This window comes from Mus caroli, unplaced genomic scaffold, assembly GCF_978045245.1.
Source record: "Mus caroli unplaced genomic scaffold, Mus_caroli_1 scaffold_5, whole genome shotgun sequence".
In the NCBI taxonomy this organism is placed as follows: domain Eukaryota; kingdom Metazoa; phylum Chordata; class Mammalia; order Rodentia; family Muridae; genus Mus; species Mus caroli.
Window position 1 is genome coordinate 86,684,342 of NW_028227260.1, and position 23,372 is coordinate 86,707,713.

General features: G+C 38.5%; 1 protein-coding gene across 3 annotated transcripts in view; it reads right to left on the minus strand.

The window, feature by feature from the left end:
* Positions 1 to 567: 567 nt before the first annotated feature.
* The window catches only part of LOC147004668 (uncharacterized), a 128,054-nt gene continuing 105,249 nt past the window's right edge, over positions 568 to 23,372 (minus strand). For 2 of the 3 annotated variants that reach the window (XR_015047092.1, XR_015047091.1), the window contains 2 exons: positions 1,093 to 1,195; positions 568 to 673 (listed from right to left, as the gene is read on the minus strand). Coding sequence is in view for 1 of the 3 variants with exons in the window: in XM_085837667.1 (XP_085693793.1) it covers positions 661 to 673 (13 nt within the window). In the remaining 2 variants the exon portion in view is untranslated. The remainder of the gene's footprint in view (positions 674 to 1,092; positions 1,196 to 23,372) is intronic. The other variant, XM_085837667.1, reaches the window with a different exon arrangement.

Here is a 23,372-nt window from a genome sequence, read left to right on the forward strand (position 1 = left end):
CATAGGAAGAACAAAAGTATCAATTAACCCAGACCCCTCAGAGCTCCCAGGGTCTAAGCCACCAACTAAACAACATAGATGGGCTCCTCCATGGCCCCTGCTACAGAACTAGCAGAGGACTGCCTTGTCTGGCATCAGTAGGATAGAATGCTGATAATCCTGTAGAAACTTGATGCCTCAGGAAAGGATGCTAGAGGGGTGAGGTGGGAGTTGGCTGTGTGGGTAGGGAAGCACACTCTCAGAAGCAAATGGTAGGGGGAATAGGGTGAAGAATTCGTAGAGAAGAGACCAGGAATTAGGGCAATATTTAGAATCTAAATAAATAACATAATAATAAAAAAGAATGATACTCCTCAAAAAAATTGCCTTTTCATAATCTCTTTGCATAAGCATGATAATGGAAGGTTTTCTTTCTCAATGTCTGCTTATAATAACTCCTAACATGTTAAAAGATACCATTTGAGGGTCTTGACATAAGGAAGGTTAAACATTTTTACCTTATGCCAATATTTTAAACAATAGTTATTAAAAATAACTTGTAAGCAGTTCTCTCAATCCATAACTTACCATTATATGGATGATAGTTTCCTGGCTGACTCAGATACAAGTACCTTAGGAAAAATGTTGGATGAAATAAAGAGAATTTTGCCTTGTTGGGGATTATAAATTGCTCCTGGAAAAATACAAAGAGAAGATTCTATTAATTATTTAGGATACAAGATAGGTCTATAAAACATTCTACCATGAAAGTACAAATCAAGAGAGACCACTTACAAATTCTTAATGATATTCAGAACTTAATGGGAGATAAAATTTGGCTAAGGTCTACAACTGGATTAAGTACTGAAGAGCTAAGTAATTTATTTAATAAGCTTCTAAGGTGATAAGGACTTAATTTAGACCTAGAAAATTATCTGCTGAGTCTGAAAAACACTGGCTCTGGTAGAAAAGATACACATATAGATCCTTTGGATCTAAGGATGGCTTGTATTCTAGTTACTTTGCCTTCTACTCATCCTTTCACAGAGATTTTTTTTTTTCTGAGACAGGGCTTCTCTGTGTAGCCCTGGCTGTCCTGGAGGTGGAACTCACTCTGTAGTCCAGGCTGGCTTCGAACTCAGAAATCTGCCTGCCTCTGCCTCCCAAGTGCTGGGATTAAAGGTGAGTGCCACCACTGCTCAGCTCCATAAAGATTCTTAAGACAGAAAGAAGATAGAATCTTAGAATTGATATTTTAGCACACACATATAGTAAAAATTAAAGACCAATGTAGAAAGGGTTTCTGAAATGCTTCTGAAAGAAATGGGACTTTGTCAATTAGCAGGAATATACTTAGCAGAAATTGTAGTATATTTTACTAATGCTGAAATTGCCTCATTATGGGCAGAAAATTATCTTTAGCAAAGAAGTTGTAATAAACTTTGGGGGAGAAGTTAACAAAACGTACCCGCCCCCAACAAGCAAATTCAGTATATATCATTGAATTCTTCTTCCCTCACAGTAAAAGTGACACCAAGTTTTGGAGCCCTTACATTCTATACTGAATCAAATAAATCAGAAAAGGCAATTTATAAGTAATAAAAAATAAGTAATGTGTCTCAGAGTTCTTATGATTCAGTTCAAAAAATTAGAGCTGTATGTCATTCTTAGTTACTGATTCTCAATATACACAAACAGTTGTTTTGCATATAAAACTGCTGAACTTATTCTGCATGATTAACTTTGCTAGTTATTCAACTGCAACAAATATTCAGAAATAGATATCAGTCATTATATGTAATGGACATTAGATTCCATATGGATCTACTAGGGTCTCTGGGAAATTGTAATGATAAAACTGATCAGCTGTTAATAGGAAGTGTGTTATAAAAAGCACCATGTTATTAGCAAAGGTTTGAGGAAAGATATTTCTGTCATTTGGCAACAAGCTAAAGAAATTATAAGGAAATGTCCAACCTGTTTAATGTATAACCAAACTCCATTACTTTTAGGGAAGAGCCCCAAAGGTACCCAAACAAATGAAATTAGTAAATGGATCTATTTCATTTTACAGAGTTTGGAAAAATTTAATTATGCACTATGCCATAGATACATATTCAGGATTTCAATGAGCAACTGCTTTAGGTTTTAGAAAGGCCGATTTTGTTACTACACACTTATTAAAAGTTATGGATATTGTGGGCATACCTGTACAATACTACAGCATATGTCTTTAATATAATGAAATTTGTTTTCAATATTACAATATAAATCATACTACAATTATATCACACAATACTACAGGACAAGCAGTTGTAGATAGATCCTACTGTACTTTAAAAGAGATGCCTAATAAACAGAAAAGGGTTTTAAAAAATACAGGGATTACATAGTGCCTTATTAGATTTAAATTTTTTAGATGCAAATGAGCAAAACCCAACAACTGCTGAAAGACATTGGATAATTGAAAAAAAATGCTAGAATAAACCAGCCTATATAGTATAAGGATGTCTTAACATCAGACTGGAAAGCAGGAATATATTATGTTGGGGAAGAGGTTTTGTCTTTATTTCAACAATAAAAGGAAAGTTATGGATTCTATCCAAATTAATAAATAATAGATTTGGCTGGGGAAAAACTTCTGAAAATCTTGGCAGACCATGAAGGAACAAACCAAGAAAAACATAACAGGTAAAGTGTTGGGGAATGATCTTTATCTTGTCCCTGGGCCATTACTTATTTTACAATTATTATTTCTAATTTCTGCTTTTAAGAGATTTGTTTTTCTGTTCCCTGAGTATAGTTAAGAAACCCTGCCCTTAGAATCTTCCAGCCTTGAGACCTTGTGGTTAGAACGTTCCTTAAGAAACCTTGTGGTTAGAACTTTCCTTTTACTCAACTGGTTGGTTGCTAAGTACTTACCATCTAGCTTGTCATGTACTTGAGCAATTGATTCCTCTTTGTAATTGTGATTTTGTAGCTTTATAAGCTGAATGCTTTTTGAAAATAAATGAGGCTTAACAGATCTATGTTTTGTCTCCTTCCTTTGTGTCCCTCATTCCATACATTCTCACTCCTTCCCTCAGAGCCTTTTTGTTTAGACCTTCAGATCGGGACAGCTGGCATGGACAAAGTCTTTAAAAGTCTCATGAGGTCCCTGTTTAATGCCAGTGAGGGAAAAGCCAACACTTTCTTTGGAGGGCAGGTGTTTCCATGCCTTAAGTACAGCAGACTGGATATGTGCAAATAAACCTGGTGGGTAAATGAGCTGTTGTATTCTATCTTGAAAAACCATCTGCACCAAGAAGCATATTAGCTGTCCATGCCACCCGGCCTGCACATTTCTAGCAGCCAAATCTTTGCAAGCACCCTTATAATCAGCCTCCCATAGGAGAAAATCTCCTCAACCAAGGGAAGATTTGGCAAGAGTATGCCAGTCTTGAGGTATAAGCCATCTTTTAGCAAGAGCCTCAACAATAGCTAAAATATATGAAGCTGTGGCCCCATATTGAGAAACTGCTGTTTTTCATTCCTTAAGCACAGTCATCTCAAAAGCAACATGATGGCAGACAGGACCTACCTCTGCATCTCCAGGGGTCTTGTAAAGTATATTTTGATTCCTCTATATGGGAACAACTCTGAAACTGGCTATGATTATCTCCAGCCAGAACTTCAACTATATATAGTCAGTAGATTTTCTTGAATATAGTTTCTGCAGGACTTATCATGCTATCCTTCCAAATGGCATGGATGGGATTTTTAAATTTTTCCTTTTTTATTATTTTAATTCGATATTTTATTTGTTTACATTTCAAATACTATCCCTTTTCCCAGTTTCCCCTCTGCAAACCCCCTATACCATCCCCCTTTACCCTGCTTCTATGAGGGTGATCTACCCACTCCTGCTTCACCATCCTAGCATTCCTCTATACTGGGGCATCAAGCCTTCATAGGACCAAGGGTCTCCCCTCTCATTGATGCCAGAAAAGGCCCCTTGAATTCATTCAGTCCTTTGTCTAACTCCCCCAGTTGGGTCCCTGTGCTCAGTCTGATGGTTGGCTGTGAGCATCCGCATCTGTATTGGCCAGGATCTGGCAGAGCCTCTCAGGAGACATCTGTATAAACTCCTGTCAGCAAGTAACTTCTTGGCATCCACGATAGTGTCTACGTTTTGGTATCTGCATGTGGGATGGATCCCCAGGTGGGGAAGTCTCTGTATGGCCTTTCCTTCAGACTCTTCTCCACTCTTTGTCCCTGTATTTCCTTTAGATAGGAGCAATTCTGGGTTTAAATTTTGGAGATGGGCATGTGGCCCTATCCCTTAACCAGAGGGTCATACCTAACCTCTGGATATGGTCTCAACAGTCTCTCCCCCCCCCTTTGTGGGGTATTTCAGCTAATGTCATTCCTGTAGGCTTTTAGAGGCTCTTGCTTTTCCTGCCATCTGGGGCTTTCTGATTGCTACCCCAAGTTCCCCATACCCCATTGCTACACATCTCTGTTCAATATCCTGACCCTCTATACAGCTCTTCCATCTCCTCCCATACCTGATTCTTCCCCTTTTTTCCCCTCACCCTCATCTCTTCCTCCCATGTCTCTCCCACCCTCTACTTCCCTTGATTATTCTGTACCATTCCTGGGCATATACCTAGAAGATGCTCCAACATGTAATTAGGACACATGCTCCAATAAATTTGTAAAAGCCTTACTTATAATAGCCAGAACCTGGAAAGAACCCAGATGTCCCTCAACAGAGGAATGGATAAAAAAATGTACATTTACACAATGGAGTACTACTCAGCTAATTAAAACAATGAATTCATGAAATTCCTAGGGAAATGGATGGATCTAGAAAATATCACCCTGAGTGAGGTCACTCAGACACAAAAGAACACACATGGAATGTACTTGCTGATAAGTGCATGTTAGGCAAAGAATGTGAAATACCCATGATACAACTCATGGACAACATGAAGCTCAAGAGGAAGGAAGAGAAGAGTGTAGATGCTTAAGTCCTACTTAGAAAGGGGAACAAAATGATCAATGGAAATTTTTATTGCTACTTGTTTATACAGTCTAAACAGACAAAGTTTGATGCTTTTTTCTTTCTCAAAGATAGAGCAGAGAATCATCTTTAGCTGAATTGTGCATACCGTACATTCAATACAAGTGCTAATGCAGCAATGTATAGTACCTTTTAAAATGTATATGCTCATAGAACAGAACAACCAGCCACCAACAAAATTAAAACAGCCCTGAAAAATTCACCCTCATGCATACTAAAAAAAGACAATGAGACATATTTATTCCAGCATTCTATTTGATCCAACCACAGACTGCCTTAACTGCTGTATCATTAAAACTTGCTCCCATAACAGCTTAAAAGCAGCTGACTCTCACTGATCCAGTCTCTGAAACTGTTCCAGTTAGAACTTCAGTTAAGCCCTGAACTTTCCCACCACCCAGATACTGGACAGCAAGTTTTCCTAGGATGTGGCCAAGAACCCAATTTTCTTTGGGCCCCCAAAAGAACATCACCCCCAGACATCAGGAAGCAATCTAAATGAAATATTCCTTTCCTCAAATATTGGATGGTGGCTTTTGGTCATTCAGTGGATGACGAAAGTCAGTTGTCATTTTAGTGGTGTTAGTCCCGAGTTGTTAATCGTTTTGGTCAAGAAGGAAACAAAAAAAAAATGTTAGATTCAGGGATTTCTTTCTCTTATCCCTTTTCGTTCCTCTATCCTTTCTTTCCAATCTGATGTGATTGTGGAAATGGAGGAAAGGGATGAAAGAAGAAAAGATGGTATATTATTGAATCTACTTTTAAACTAAAGAGCATCAACAAGCCAAATATTTTATATTAGTTTGGATCTTTATATATTAATCCAGAGTTAAAGATATATTTTTCTTACAACATACTGAAGTATATTTAAATTATTTTAAAGGTATTTTACCTATGCAACTCATTTAAAAATGTAAAGTTCTAGTCATTGAAAGCTGCAATTGCAAGTTATTTGAAAGAATTAAGGAATGCAAATTGGTAGTCAATCAGTCAAACTGTGGCCATGTTAGGTACTAGTTTAGTTAATTATAGAAATAAGCTTTAAGTTCCTGTAGATGTTTTCAAAGTTGGCCAGGTAGTGGATAGTTAGAATTGGGCATAGATGAACTATAGATGGTCTTACAAAACCTCATAGAGCATTCCAGGCAGCACCCCTATTCCACTTAAAGAAGATGAGCATTGAAGAACCTTCAAAAAGAGTTTTTTTTTCCTATGTGTCAATTTAGTCACTGGGTAAGAAACTGATATTGCCTCAACTAACCACAAGCATGCTGTCTGAGCTGTAGACAAAGAGGACACAGAAGGCGGCAACTACTAAGCTTTGCCAAGACAAAGTAGGTAAGTCCTTCAATATTTTTGCTTCACAGAAAAGTATGTCATACACTGTGCCAGAAGGCTGAAGACCATGCTTCAATGACAGAGAGGATCCTTGGGTGACTGTCTAGGAAGTTAGCAACTTCTGTCACATCTATAGTTTTGAAGCTGCCTGCTCTGCACTTCCTGTTTACTCAGGTAATATTTATCTTTCTCGGGTCTCTGATGGTGTTGAAGACTAGATAGTTATAGTCTCACAATTAAACTTAAGTTCATTAGGAAATAAGAAACTAATTTAATCTCTAAGAAAATATTTTCATGTTGATAAATATGTTAAGATAGAAGTGAATTAAGCAAAGAACTTCTGACTCATCAAGATAAGATTGCTAGTAGAATACTTCATTCAAATTTGTCAAATACATATGGACTGGACATTGTGAATTGCATTCTTACCTGATAATATTCATAAATGTTTTTATTGTATGTAGTTTATTGAGGTTAGAGAAAGAAACTTTTATTGGACTAAGAGGTAAGATATAAGGCCAATCTCTTGAACAAAAGCATCAGTGTGTAAAAGCATCACCTGTCAATATGGAGAGAAAGGAACTTTGGGAGTTGGAAGGATTCACAGGTCCTAAAATAAGTAGTCAAATAGTATAAATATGACAATATAAATTACGAGCTAGTTGGAGAGAAAACCTCACTTAAGTCCATAAGAATTGTAAATAATAAATAAACCATGTCACTATTTGGGAACTGGGACAGACAGAGAAGCTCATATAGTTACAAATAAATTACTACTAATAAAAAAGCATTTAAAAGGAAAAAACCTGAGTCATTCTCTACTCACACACCCATCAGAAGTCATCAATTTTATAGAGCTACATTTTATCATCTGTATCAATTTTTTTCCCAGACAGAATTTCTCTGTGTAACCCTGGAACTCAGTCTATAGAGCAGACAGGCCTTGAATTCAGAAATCCACCTGCCTCAGCCTCCCAAGTGCTGGGATTAAAGGCGTGTGCCACCACTTCCCTGTATCAAAATTTTCAAGAGTCTTCTTCTATTGTATTCTGTCTTTGCTGTTATTTTTGGGGGAAGTTAGGGTTGGGGTAGTGGTTGTCACAGAAGTATTCTCTGTCCCTTTTCATCGACTGTGAGTTGGCAGTCATATGTACCACTGCTACACTTGTTCTTTATTGTCAGCAAGAATGGAGATCATGGACTTCCATAGGTTTTCTGGCAATAGCATGAACCAGGAACATTCACATGGTCTCAGGTGGCTTCATAGGCCATTCATATCAACATGGCACTCAGCTGCTATAGGACAACAGATATACACATGAGACTTGGGCTTCAGGATGGCCTGGGGAAGCAGAATGTGGACACCAATGTGACACTGAGGAGTAGCATGGAACATATAAATCTTTTTTTTAATTTTTAATATTTTTAATACATATTTTCCTCAATTACATTTCCAATGCTATCCCAAAAGTCCCCCATACCCCCCCACTTCCCTACCCACCCATACCCAATTTTTTTGCCCTTGCATTCCCCTGTATTGGGGCATATAAAGTTTGCAAGTCCAATGGGCCTCTCTTTCCAGTGATGGCCGACTAGGCCATCTTTCGATACATATGCAACTAGAGACAAGAGCTCTGGGGTACTGGTTAGTTCATAATGTTGTTCCCCCTATAGGGTTGCAGATCCCTTTAACTCCTTGGGTACTTTCTCTAGATTCTCCATTGGGAGCCCTGTGATCTATCCAATAGCTGACTGTGAGCATCCACTTCTGTGTTTGCTAGGCCCCGGCATAGTCTCACAAGAGACAGCAATATTATGGGTCCTTTCAGCAAAATCTTGCTAGTGTATGCAATGGTGTCAGCGTTTGGAAGCTGATTATGGGATGGATCCCTGGATATGGCAGTCTCTAGATGGTCCATCCTTTCATCACAGCTCCAAACTTTGTCTCTGTAACTCCTTCCATGGGTGTTTTGTTCTCAATTCTAAGAAGGGGCATATTGTCCACACTTTGGTCTTCATTCTCATGCGTTTAGCAAATTGTATGTTATATCTTGGGTATCCTAAGTTTGAGCTAATATCCACTTATCAGTGAATACATATTGTGTGAGTTCCTTTGTGATTGTGTTACCTCACTCAAGATGATGCCCTCCAGGTCCATCCATTTGGCTAGGAATTTCATAAACTCATTCTTTTTAATAGCTGAGTAGTACTCCATTGTGTAAATGTACCATAATTTCTGTATCCATTCCTCTGTTGAGGGGCATCTCCATTGTGTAAATGTACCATAATTTTGTATCCATTCCTCTGTTGAGGGGCATCTGGGTTCTTTCCAGCTTCTGGCTATTATAAATAAGGCTGCTATGAACATAGTGGAGCATGTGTCCTTCTTACTGGTTGGGACATCTTCTGGATATATGCCCAGGAGAGGTATTGCTGGATCCTCCGGTAGTACTATGTCCAATTTTCTGAGGAACTGCCAGACTGATTTCCAGAGTGGTTGTACAAGCTTGCAATCCCACCAACAATGGAGGAGTGTTCCTCTTTCTCCACATCCCTGTCAGCATCTGCTGTCACCTGAATTTTTGATCTTAGCCATTCTGACTGGTGTGAGGTGGAATCTCAGGGTTGTTTTGATTTGCATTTCCCTGATGATTAAGGATGTTGAACATTTTTTCAGGTGCTTCTCTGCCATTCGGTATTCCTCAGGTGAGAATTCTTTGTTCAGTTCTGAGCCCCATTTTTTCATGGGGTTATTTGATCTTCTGGAGTCCACCTTCTTGAGTTCTTTATATATATTGGATATTAGTCCCTTATCTGATTTAGGATAGGTAAAGATCCTTTCCCAATCTGTTGGTGGTGTTTTTGTCTTATTGATGGTGTCTTTTGCCTTGCAGAAGCTTTGCAGTTTCATGAGGTCCTACTTGTCAATTCTCGATCTTACAGCACAAGCCATTACTGTTCTATTCAAGAATTTTTCCCCTGTGCCCATATCTTCAAGGCTTTTCCCCACTTTCTCCTCTATAAATTTCAGTGTCTCTGGTTTTATGTGAGGTCCTTGATCCACTTAGACTTGACCTTAGTACAAGGAGATTCACATTCTTCTACATGATAACAACCAGTTGTGCCAGCACCATTTGTTGAAAATGCTGTCTTTCTTCCACTGGATGGTTTTAGCTCCCTTGTCGAAGATCACATGACCATAGGTGTGTGGGTTCATTTCTGAGTCTTCAATTCTATTCCATTGGTCTACTTGTCAGTCACTATACCAGTACCATGCAGTTTTTATCACAACTGCTCTGTAGTAAAGCTTTAGGTCCGGCATGGTGATTCCACCAGAGGTTCTTTTATCCTTGAGAAGAGTTTTTGCTATCCTAGGTTTTTTGTTATTCCAGATGAATTTGCAGATTGCACTTTCTAATTCGTTGAAGAATTGAGTTGGAATTTTGATGGGGATTTCATTGAATCTGTGGATTGCTTTTGGCAAGATAGCCATTTTTACAATGTTGATCCTGCCAATCCATGAGCATGGGAGATCTTTCCATCTTCTGAGATCTTCTACAATTTCTTTCTTCAGAGACTTGAAGTTTTTATTATACAGATCTTTCACTTCCTTAGTTAGAGTCACGCCAAGATATTTTATATTATTTGTGACTATTGAGAAGGGTGTTGTTTCCCTAATTTCTTTCTCAGCCTGTTTATTCTTTGTGTAGAGAAAGGCCATTGATTTGTTTGAGTTAATTTTATATCCCTCTACTTCACCGAAGCTGTTTATCAGGTTTAGGAGTTCTCTGGTGGAGTTTTTAGGGTCACTTATATATACTATCATATCATCTGCCCCAAACCACAGGGTTGGCATACATGGGTGGTGCAGATAGCCCTGGGGCTATTTGTAATTTAATGCTAATTTTGTGCTCCTGTGAGGGGTTGCAAACAAGGGATGAATCAACCCTCAAGTGATTTCCTGTAAACCTTCTTCCCACCTTAATTTGTAAAATAAAGACTAGAGCTGGTGATTGGGAAAGGAGGGGAAAGGTGGAGTTGAAAGTTGACAGAGAGAAGAATGAGGAGTGGGAGAGAGAGAGAGAGTGAGAGGACAACAGAGGAGGAGGTGGAAGGAAAGTGGAGCAGTAGCACTTGGCCTGGAGAAACCACAATCTAGGCACAAAGCTTGTATTCATATTAATTGAGTTTTGTTTTCGTTGTCGGGGTATATTTGGGTTGGTGAATTACCACAACACATGAATTTCTTTCCAAGGGACTCAACCTCTCTGAACCAAGCTGCTGATTTGACTCTCCTAAAGAATGTTTGGCTTATGTGTTTCTGCTGGATTCTACCACCCAAAATATTTGGCTCCAAATACTAAAGTCTCACTCTTCAGTCCAGTCTTCCCTCTGTATGCTCTAACCCATCCTTCTCCTCTTGCCTAATCAGTATGTATTTGTTGGTAGCTTTTAAGACAACACTATTGTCCAGATCTCTGAATTGGGCCTCTTCCCCCCGAGAAGAAAAGGAGGTCAAAAGTGGGCCACTGATGCATCGCTCCGAGAACAACCACAGATTGTTTCAGCCCTAAGTCAGCGCAGGATGTCTTGACCACAAGATGTCACTATAGTGGCTCACTATGTGGACTACTCTCTAATATCTCAGAAACTTACTCCTCTACCTGTATTGAAACCCTTAATTTTTCCAATAATCTTTTCTAGGCCTGTTCTTTAGCACTTTTCCTCTCTACTTCCTTTAACCAATTATCTCTCCTCCTCTATTGAATATTTCATAGAACTACTTGTGTAGTCATTGAACCCCACACAAAAGAAATGGGAGACTTCAATACCCCACTCTCACCAATGGACAGATCATGGAAACATAAACTAAACAGAGACACAGTGAAACTAAGAGAGGTTATGAACCAAATAGAATTAAAAGATATCTACAGAACATTTCACACTAAAACAAAAGAATATAACTTCTCAGCACCTCAGAGTACCTTGTTCAAAATGGACCAGAAAATTGGTTGTAAAACAACCCTCAAATGATACAAGAAGATTGAAATAATTCCATGCATGCCAGATCACCATGGCCTAAGGCTGGTCTTCAATAAAAGCAAAAACAACAGAAAGTCCACATGCACACGGAAAATGAAAAACTCTCTACTCATTAATAACTTGGTCAGGGAAGAAATAAATAAAGAAATTAAAGACTTCCTGGAACTTAATGAAAATGTTGACACATCATACTCAAACTTATGGGACACATTGAAAACAGTGCTAAGAGAAAAATTCATAGCACAAAGTACCCTGATAAAGAAACTGGAGAGATCTTACACTAGCAAATTAACAGCACACCTGAGAGCTCTAAACAAAAAGAAGCAAACACACACTAGAGGAGCAGATGGCAGCAATATTCAAATTCAGGGCTGAAATCAACCAACTAGAAACAAAGAGAACAATGCAGAGAATCAACAAAACCAAAAGCTGGTTCTTAGAATCAGCAAGATAGATAAACCACTAGCCAAACTAACTAAATAGTTGAGAGACAGTATCCAAATTAACAAAATCAGAAATGAAAAGGGAGACATAACCACAGTAACAGAGGAAATTTAAAAAAGTATCAGATCTTACTACAAAAGCCTATACTCAACTAAACTGGAAAACCTAGATGAAATGGATGGTTTTCTAGACAGATACCATATACTAAAATTAAGTCAAGAGTAGGTAAACTCTCTAAACAGGTCTATATTGCACAAGGAAATAGAAGGCGTCATTAAAATCCTTCCAACCAAAAAAAGCAAATGGCCAGATGGATTTAGCGTAGAATTCTACCAGATCTCAAAGAAGACCTGATTCCAATTTTCCTCAAATGATTCCACAAAATAGAAAAAGAAGGAGGACTACACAAGTAGTTCTATGGTTCTATGAAACCACAATTACTCTGATACCTAAAACACACAAAGACCCAACCAAAAAACAGAACTTTAGGCCAATCTTGCTTATGACTATGGATGCAAAAATACTCAGTAAAATTCTTGCAAAATGAATCCAAGAACACATCAAAACCATCATTCATGACTATCAAGTAGACTTCATCCCAGGGATGCAAGGTTGTTTCAATATACAAAAATCCACTAATGTAACCCACTATATAAGCAAACACAAAGAAAAAAATCACATGATCATCACCTTAACTACAGAACAAGCATTTGACCAAATACAACACCCCTTCATGCTAAAAGTATTGGAGAGATCAGGAATTCAAAGCCCATGCCTAAACATAATAAAAGCAATATACAGCCAACCAACAGCCAATATCAAATTCAACGGAGAGATACTTGAAGCAATGCCACTAAAATCTGGGACAAGACAAGGATGCCCATGCTCCCTATATCTATTCAATATAGTACTCGAAGTGCTAGCTAGAACAATAAGACAACAAAAAGAGATAAGGGGGATAAAAATTGGCAAAGAAGAAATAAAAGTATCACTATTTGCAGATGATGTGATAGTATACATAAGCAACCCCCAAAACCAGAGAACTTCTCCAGCTGATAAACAACTTCAGCAAAATGTCCAGATATAAAATTAACTCAAATAAATCAGTAGCCTTCCTTTGTACAAAGAATAAACAGGCTGAGAAAGAAATTAGCAAAACAACCCCCTTCACATTAGCCACAAATAATATAAAATAACTTTGGGTAACTCTAACCAAAAGAGTGAGGGGTCTGTACAACAACAACCTCAAGTCTCTCAAGAAAGAAATCAAAGAAGATCTCAGATGGAGAGATCTCCCTGCTCAAGGATTGGTAGAATTAACATAGTAAAAATGGCCATCCTTCTAAAGGCAATCTACAGATTCAGTGCAATCCCCATCAAAATCCCAATACACTTCTTCATAGATATGGAAAGAGCATTTCTCAAATTCATCTAAAAAGGCAAAAACTCAGAATAGCAAAAACAATACTTAACAATAAAAAATGACTGGGGGAAATCACCATCCCTGATCTCAAGTTGTACTACAGAGCAATATGATAAAACTGCATCATGTTGGTATACAGACAGACACGTTGATCAATGGAATAGAATTGAAGACCCATAAATAAAACCACACACTTATGGGCACTTGATCTTTGACAAAGAAGCCAAACATATACAATGGAAAAAAAAAAGAGAGAGAGAAAGCATCCTCAACAAATGGTGCTAGTCTCACTGGCTGTCTATATGTAGAAAAATGAAAGTAGACACATAGTTGTCACCTTGCTTAAAGTTCAAGTCCATGTGGATCAAGAACCTCAACATAAAATCAGATACAGTGAATCTAAGAGAAGAGAAAGTGGGAAAGGGCCTTGAACTCATTGTCACGAGGCGGGGGGGAGTTCTACACAGAACTCCAATGGCTCATGCTCTAAGATCATCACATGACAGCAGATACTGGCAAGGATGTGGAGAAAGAGGAACACTCCTTCATTGTGGTGGGATTGCAAGCTGGTACAACTACTCTGGAAATCAGTTTGACAGTTCCTCAGAAAATTGGACATAGTACTACTTGAGGACCCAGCTATACCACTCCTGGGCATATACCCATAAGATGCTCCAACATTTAATAAGGACACATGCTCCACTATGTTCATAGCAGCCTCATTTATAATAGCCAGAAGCTGGAAAGAACCCAGATTTCCCTCAACAGAGGAATGGATACAGAAAATGTGGTACCCATACACAGTGGAATACTACTCAGCTATTAAAAACAACAAATTTATGAAATTCTTAGGCAAATGGATGGAACTAGACAATATCATATTTAATGAGGTAAACCAATCAAAAAAGAATACATATGGTATATACTCACTGATAAGTGGATATTAGCCCAGAAGCTTGGAATACTCAAGATACAATTCATAGACCAAATGAAGTTCAAGAAGAAGGAAGACCAAAGTATGTATACTCAATTCCTTCTTAGAAGAGGGAACAAAATACACATGGGAGGAGTTAGAGAGACAAAGTGTGGAGCAAAGACTGAAGGAAAGCCCATCCAGAGACTGCCCCACCTGGGGATCTGTCCTGCATAAAGTCACCAAACCCAGACATTTGTGGATGCCAACAAGTGCTTGCTGACAGGAGCCTGATATAGCTGTCTCCTGAAATAGGCTGACAATACCTGACAAATACAGATGTAGATGCCCTCAGCCCAGCATTAGACTGAGCACAAGGTATCCAATGGAGGAGCTAGAGAAAGGACTGAAGGAGCTGAAGGAGCTTGTAGCCCCATAGGAGGAACAACAATATGAATCAACCAGTAACCCTAGAACTCCCCGGGACTAAACCACCAACCAAAGAGTACACATGGAGGGAACCATGGCTCCAGCTGAATATGTAGCAGAGGATGGCCTTGTTGGACATCAATGGGAGGAGATTCCCTTGGTCTTGAGAAGGCTCGATGCCCCAGTGTAAGGGAATGCCAGGTCAGGGAAACAGGAGTGGGTTGGTGAGCAGAGGTAGGAGGGATGGGATACAGGTTTTCAGAGGGGAAACCAGGAAAGGGGATAACATTTGAAATGTAAGTAAAGAAAATATCTAAGAAAAAAAGAAAAAAATATTCATAAATGGGACCTCAGGAATCTGGAAAGCTTCTGTAAGGCAAAAGATATAACCATTAAGACAAATCTACAGATTGGGAAAAAAATCTTCAGTAACCCCACATCCGATAGAGGGCTAATATCATATATATATATATCAAGAAGCTAACCACCAAAAAAAAAAAAAACAACCTAATCAAAAAATGGGGTATAGACCTAAACCAAGAATTCACAACAGAGGAATCTCTAATAGCTGAGAAACACCTAATGAAGTGATCAAAGTCCTTGGTGATAAGAGAAGTGCAAATCAAAAACAACCCTGGTATTCTACCTTACACCAATCAGAATGGCTAAGAGCAAAACCTCAGGTGACAGCACATGTTGGAGAGGATGTAGAGAAAAAGGTACAATTCTCCTTCCCAGCAATGGAGATTGCTGGTGGGATTGCAAACCTGTACAACCACTCTGGAAATCAATCTGGATGTTCCTCAGAAAATTGGAAATAGATCTACCTGAAGACCCAGCAATACCACTCTTTGGAATTTAGCCAAAAGATACCCCATCATGCCACAGAGGCACGCGATGCAGTATATCCGTAGTGGCCTTGTTTTTGATAGCCAAACCTGGAATCAACCCAGATGTCCCACAACAGAAGAATGCATACAGAAAAATGTGCTTCATTTACACAATTGAATACTACTCATCTATTAAGAATGAGAACATCCTGAGTTTTGCAGGCAAATGGGTGGAACTAGAAAATATCCTGAGTGAGGTAACTCAATCCCAAATGGGCATGCATGGTATGTACTCACTAATAAGTAGATATTAGTCAAAAATGTACAGAATACCTAAGATACAGTCCAGAGAACTGAAAAAAATGTCAACACAAGTGGGGGGAGGGACAAGCTAATAACCAGCAGGTTATCTTCCTGAGATGACCTGCCTTTGATTATTATATAATATGTGACAGGTTTGCCCTAACAAGCAAGGCCATAAGGAAATTCATTTTAAGAAAAATTCCTGCTATTAATATGCTCTTCCTGTTATTATTAAACACATATAGCAATCACTAAGTAATAGCACACCTGTTTGGAGCAGATCTCTGCAGATCCATGAAGATGTACTGCCTTATAGTGATGCTATATATTTAAATAGATGATTTCTTAAGTCTTAATGATTCTATATAATTCCTAAAATAATATCAACGATCATTAAGCTCTTTTATAGTGGGACTGCTACTAGATCCTTTTCTGATAGTCAAAACTGCAGTGAGAACTTTGCCAGTCTCCCAGGTGTCACCAGTTAATTGCTCTTAGTAATCAGACCATCTCCTACTCAGAGAACTTTCCAGTAGGTTGTAAAACAATTAACCAAAGGTCATAAAAAGGGAACTAACAATTACAGGTGCTAGGACAGAAGATAAAATATTGACTGGGTTTATCTATATAAAACTTCACTAATAACTTATTTATGGTTTTAAACCTTTAGTGAACCTGTAGATCTATGACAGGTGATGGAAGTTTAGCCAGATAATCACTCCTAATGTATATGCATGTAAACATTCTCTGTTGTAAACTTCTATTAAAATTTATGATTTGATTTTTTTATGTGAAATTGTGATGCACTTTTAAACATGTGATCATGTATTCTGAAAGATGTATAAGTACTGAGGACAAAAAGGAGAGAGGAGAATTTTTTTTCCTTTTCCCCTGCTTAGAAGAAATTTTTCCTGTAGAAGAATTTTTTCCTTACTAGAATTTTTTGCCTTTCCCCAGTTAGAAGAAATTTTCCCTTTCCCTACTTAGGATCTTTCCACTTTTCCCCTTAGATAGCTTTCATAGGAAACTTTTTACAACTAAGTAATAAATGCTATAATCACTTTTCTAAGTGTCCCTTTTTTTTCCCTGAGACTTCCAATAAGCAGCCAGCAAGTTAGAGGTGCTCAGTTCATGCTGAGATAGTGCAAAGCTATTTACTTAATCCTTTGCTGTTTGAGGAAGAGGTGTTAAGTGCCAGAAACAGCAGTTTTTGGCCTCAGAGTAGCACAGAAATCAGGTCAACTACAGTAGCATAGTAACTTAGACTTCGATAAGTAAACTTTTTATTATTATACAGCAACTCCAAAAATCTTTTTTTTTAAATGCAAGATAGCTTCATAGTTTATTAAAAGTGTCAACCCTTAGGAAACACAGTAAACTGAGAGTATCATTAATTTATAAAGAATATCAATAATTCTGAAGACAAAGCAAAGCTTGAGGTGACATTAAGTAAGGTTGCTCGTTCATAAACCTCTTATGGAAATACTACAGAGGAGAATACAGTTTATGCACAAAAAGAAAAAAATAATGGGACAATCAATTGTAAGTCAGCATGCATGTTACTATAATGGGGTTTTGAAATGGTGTGGGTTTCTAAGTGGTCTTCAAATTCACTTAAACATCTGTGTTCTGCTAGTGATCAAGCCAGTCATCTAGGGATATTCAGAAGTAGAAAGAACATGTTTGTTGGTTGTTTCTTTTGGATGGCTGTAGTCTAGAATAAATACAACCAGGATACTTTGGTCATCCTCATGTGGCAGAAAATTGCCATGCCAGGGCAATCACAGAGGTTCTACGGAAGTCTGTGTTTACTTTTTAAAAAATATATTATATATATTTTTCTGTCTTTATTTTTTATTAGATGTTTTCTTCATTTAAATTTCAAATGCTATCCCTTTCCTAGTTTCCTCTCTGAAAATCACCTATATCCTCCCCCTCCCCCTGTTCCCCAACCTACCCACTCCAACTTCCTGGCCCCAGCATTCTCTAAGACTGGGGCATAGAGTCTTTGCAAGACCAAAGGCCTCTCCTCCCATTGATGGACGACTAGGCCATCCTCTGCTACATATGCAGCTAGAGACACCGAGCTCAAAGTCTTACCCTCTGCCAACACTCTTCCCCTTCTGCTGCCTCAAAAAGAAAGAAGACCCCTACTGGGCCTGGCTCCAGGCAGTCTTCAGTAATAGCTACTTTGCATATCTTAGGGCAACAAAGGGCATGATCAATAGTCTGCAGGATTTTAGGAGTCTTGGACAACCCCATTGACCAATAATTCAAAAGAGTATTGGGGGTTTTGTTACAAGATCTTTGGCTGTTGATCCAGAGTAGAAATATATATATATATATATATATATATATATATATATATATATAATAGGGTTTATTCATTTAGGTAGATATGTAGTTAATAGTATGATTATTTATAACTTTTTCTGATATTCTTACTGTAATTTTACCCTTCTGTCCATTTCTACTGTAATCATTTCCTTATCCCTTCCCTATTCCTTCCCTAACTAGAGCCTCCCATTTCCCAGTTCCCCTATCAGATTACCTGTATTTTCCTTTAATATTTTGAATTTCTTCAGTGTCTGTCATAATCTTTTAATATTCTCACAGACTTCAGTTTAGTTTTCTTTCCATCCTTATTAAGTTTATTCAAGTGTGTGCTTGTGTACTCTTTGAATGATTTTCATTCTTTGATAGGGATTATTATTGTCCTCTTAAATTCTATATTCTGAAGCTTCTGTAGAAAATTCCTACTGGAGAACATTTCTATACAACTGAGGGCCTTTTGGGGAGGGAGGAAAAATTGTGTTGATCTTTCCTATTGTTGTGGTTCAGACATGGGAGCTGAGCATGCCAATTTATTTAGTTGTTTGTACATCAGATATCAGATTCTAGTCTGTCTAAGTTGAGTGGAATATTGGCTATATTTTTGGATTTGAACTTGGTTGATTTCAGGACATGTAGAAAAAGTGAACAAGACAGGACTCAAAATATTCACTGTTGCTTATTGGTTGAAGAGACTACCATTTCAATTAACTAGTAATGGATGTGATATAGGATCTTAGGAATCATGGCAGATTGCTTGGGTGGACTACAAATAAGTACTGTAGTGTGAGTTCCAGCTGGCACTAGGTATGAAAATGTACTTTGAGGAAAGGGGCCAGGAGAACTTTTGAAAAAGCATCTTCATGTGGCTTCCAGATGGCCCTGGACATGGGAAGCTGCAAAGGTTCAGGGACCTGGTCAATGTTATGATGATGGCATATGGATGTGGCCTGAGCCAGGCTCCTGAGCCTGGGCCAAGAGAGTTCACAAAAGTGAATGTTACCTGCAGCTGGAGGAGTAGTTTGACATAAGATCTTGGGACAGAATAGGGAAGGAGGCCAGTCGTGGTTGTGCACGCCTTAATCCCAGCACTTTGGTGACAGAGGCAGGCAGACCTCTGAGTTCAAGGCCAGCCTGGTCTACAGAGTGAATTCCAGGACAGCCAGTGCTACACAGAGAAACCCTGTCTCAAACAAACAAAACAAAACAAAACAAAAAAACCCTGTCTCGAAAAACAAAAACAAGCAAGCAAGCAAACAAACAAACAAAAAAACAAAAAACAACCAACCAACCAACCAACAAACAAAAAGAATAGGCAAGGAAATACTCAATTGTGGATCCTGCCTGACTGTTCCTGGTGACTCTGGCACAGAAGTGGCAAGAGTTGAAGATTCTGAGTAAGATTCAGCCATAGGTAGGGTCTGGTTATGCTGCTTCTGGTTAGGAATAGATCTGGAGTGGGCTGGAATGGGAGGAAGAAAGTTCATTGGACTCACAAACTTGTAGATGTGAATCATATCTGAGTCTGGAGAAGCTATGTGGACAGTCCTGGGTTAGACTAGGGAATAGAGTTTGTTTATACTGTTCCTACCTAGGTTTCAGCCTGGAAGGTCAGAGGAGAGTATCTGCAGTGGTATAGGATTTCTATTTAGACTATTTATTTCTATCAGAATTTCCCATACTTAATAGCCAAATACCATTTGTTCACTTGATTTTGTACATAAGGAATTTATAAAAGGCTTAAGAATATAGATCATATCTAATATTCAGATGTGTTGACATCACTTTGAGCAGATAGCTCTACAGTTTTCATTTTCAAGGTATCATTTTTAATAAGCCTGTTTTCTCAGTGTTTCCCATTTTGCTTGTCTATTTATATCACTTTCTGTCCTGTTATCTGTCTGTCTATGTCATTGACAAAGTCTCCTCTCTTCTGTGAATGTCATGGGCCTATTATAGTATGGCATTCTCACATTAGATATAGTTCTTCCATGACAGCTGTATTACAACAGTTAAGCATGTAATAGACAGAAAGTACACATTTCCAGTATCTTAAAGTTTCAATCTAGATATTTGTATGTTGTCAATTTCTTTATAATCTCTTGTATATAGGAGTGATTTTATTTTATTCACCTAAAAATGATGCTAGATATATTTTGTTTAGAAATTTTGAGTAATTTGAGGCAGCATTTAATTGATCATAATGTTAAAATAGTTCCAATATGAGTTTCAGCCTTTGCACATATCATCATTTGAGCCATTGTCTACTCTAAAATAAGTCCATGGAAAATCAAACTCAGTTACTAAGCCAATTTGTACATTCTCAATATTAAATTTCATTTATTTTTGCCTATACTTGCTTTATTTTTTTCTTGTCACACTCCTTTTCTCCATCCATCCCCTTCCTTTCCTCTCTAATTATTGATTCATACTTTTCCTGACATGCATATATATATATATATATATATATATATAGACTTCTCTGTTCTACTACCAATAACAAGCAAATAAGGACTCCATAGTCAGAGTTAATGATTTTGCCAAATTAGCTATATCTATATTTCAACTTCAGAAGTCCTCATTAAAAATATTTCTATAAAAATACTTTGCCACCAATGGAGTTAAATTTATTTTTACCATTTACAATAATACAATTTTGGAGAGGAAAAAGAGAACAGAAGTTGTAAAAATAAATATATTTTATGTAAGAACAGGAGTTCCCTTTGCAGTGCCATTTTTGTAATCAACATGAACATGTGCAATTCTAAATACAGAGTAATATTATGCCAGATAACATCAAATTGACATATCACTAAAAAGAAGAGAGGTGCTTCTGAATTTAAAATAAGATATCTGTGAGCTGCAAAGATGACTGTTAGTTTGTAGAACACTGTGAGCTCTTTCACTTCATAAAGCTTCATCTCCCTGAAAATAGAAACATGCCATATAGTTCTCGATACTGCACATACAAATTCTAACCATGTACTAATTCTTGTATAATACTAAAGATCTTTTCTTTCTTGTTTCACCAGTCTATTTTACATATGAAAAATTAGATTTCTGTGTAATCCCAAGACTTACAAAAATAATTATATGGTAAAATATGAAAAACATTCTGAGCACTATAAAATTTATAGGGAAGATTTATGATTTTATTTGAATTCTCATAGGTTACTAAAAAAAAGTTAATCAAAACAACAAAAACTATCTCAAGTTATATGATTTCACATAACATAAATTCTCTTTAAATAATTCTCTCTGTGACTGAGGGAATGGTCAACTAATAACCAGACTAACTTTAAATCCATCCTATGGGCAAGCAGCAATCCTTAACTGGGATCATGTTGTACTCTGCGAGACTCTACCCAGCTGCTGATTCAGACAGATTCACCTCAACAGTGGATGGAGCTTGGGACTCTTATGGAAGAATAGGAGGAAGGATTGTGAGCCCTGAAGGAGATAGGACCTCCACAGGAAGACCAACAGCATCAAATAACCTGGACCGTGGGACTCTCAGAAACTGAACCATGAAACAAAGAACATACATGGTCTAGACCTAGGCCTCCATGCTCATGTGTAGCAGATGTCCAGCTTGACAATCAGGTGGGTCCCAGACAAATGGAATGGGGGCTTTCCCAAAAGATGTTGCCTGTCTGTGGAATATGGTCTAGCTGGAATGCCTCATCTGGACTCAGTGGGAGAGGAAGCACATAGCCTCACAGAGAATTGAAATGTCATGATGTGCGGAATACTCAGGGGGTACCCACCAGCCCAGAGGAGAAAAGGATGTGGGAAGATTGTGGGAGGGGGTGACTGAGAGAGGGCAGTTAGTGGGTTGTAAAGAGAATAGGTTAAAAAAAAAACTAAACGATCACAAATCCACTGAATGTTTTAGCTACTTTGTCAAAGATCAAATGGCTGTAGGTATATGGGTTCCTTTCTGGGTCTTCAATTCTATTCTACTGATCTACCTGCCTGTCTCTGTACCAAAACCTTGCAGTCTTTATCACTACTGCTCTGTAATACAGCTTGAGGTCAGGGACAGTGATTCCCCCAGAAGTTCTTTTAAAGTGGGTATTAGCCCAAACGCTCGGAATAACCAAGATACAATTCACAGACGATATGAAGCTCAGGAAGAAGGAAGACCAAAATGTGGATGCTTCAGTCCTTCTTAGAAGGGGGAACAAAATACTCACAGAAGATAGAGGGTAGCAGGGATTTGGGAGGAAGTGAGGAGGGGGGGGTTGAAGAGAGGCAGGATCAGGTATGGGAAGAGATGGGATGATATACAGAGGGTCAGGAATTTGAACAAAGGTGTGTAGCAATGGGGGATGGGGAACTGGCAGTAGCCACCGGCAAGTCCCAGATTCCAGGAAAACAAGAGGCTCCCAGGAACCAATGGGGATGAGATTTGCTGAAATGCCCAACACAGGGGAGGGAGAACCTGTTGAGACCATATCCAGAGGTTAGGAATGGCTCCAGGTTTGGGGATGGGGACACCCACTCATCTCCAAATTTTCAACCCAGAATGGCTCCTATCCAAAGGAAATATGGGAACAGTATGAAGCAGAGTCTGAAGGAAAGGCCATACAGAGACTGACCCACCTGAGGATCCATCCCATATACAGACAGCAAACTCAGTCACTATTGTGGATGCCATGAAATGCTTGCTGACAGGAGCCTGTTGTAGCTGTCTACTGAGAGGCTCTGCAGTGCCTGACATATACAGATGTGGATGCTCACAGCCAACCATTGGACTGAGCACTAAGACCCCAATGTAGGAGTTAGAGAAAGGTCTGGAGGACCTGAAGAGTTTTGCAGTCCCGTAGGAAGAACAGCAATCTCATCCAACCAGACCCTCCAGAGTTCCCAGGGACTAAACCACCAACCAAAGAGTATACACATAGAGGGACCCATGTCTCTAGCCCCATATGTAGCAGAGAATGGCATTGTCTGGCATTAGTGGGAGGAAAGGCCCTTGATCCTGTGAAGGCTAGTTCCGTCAGTGTAGGGGAATGCCAGGGAGGTGAGGTAGGAGTGCGTAGGTGAGTGGGGGAGCACCCTCTTAGAAGCAGGGGGGAAGGGAGATGGGATATGTGGTTCCAGAGAGGAAACCAGGAAAGGGAATAACATTTGAAATGTAAATACATAAAGTATCTAATTAAAAAAACACAAAACAATATTCAAAGAGTCAGCAATTTCAAAAATTCTTAGCTGCAATCTAACAGATGATACAACTATTGAAAAGACTACTGAATTGTTTAATAGTCCAAT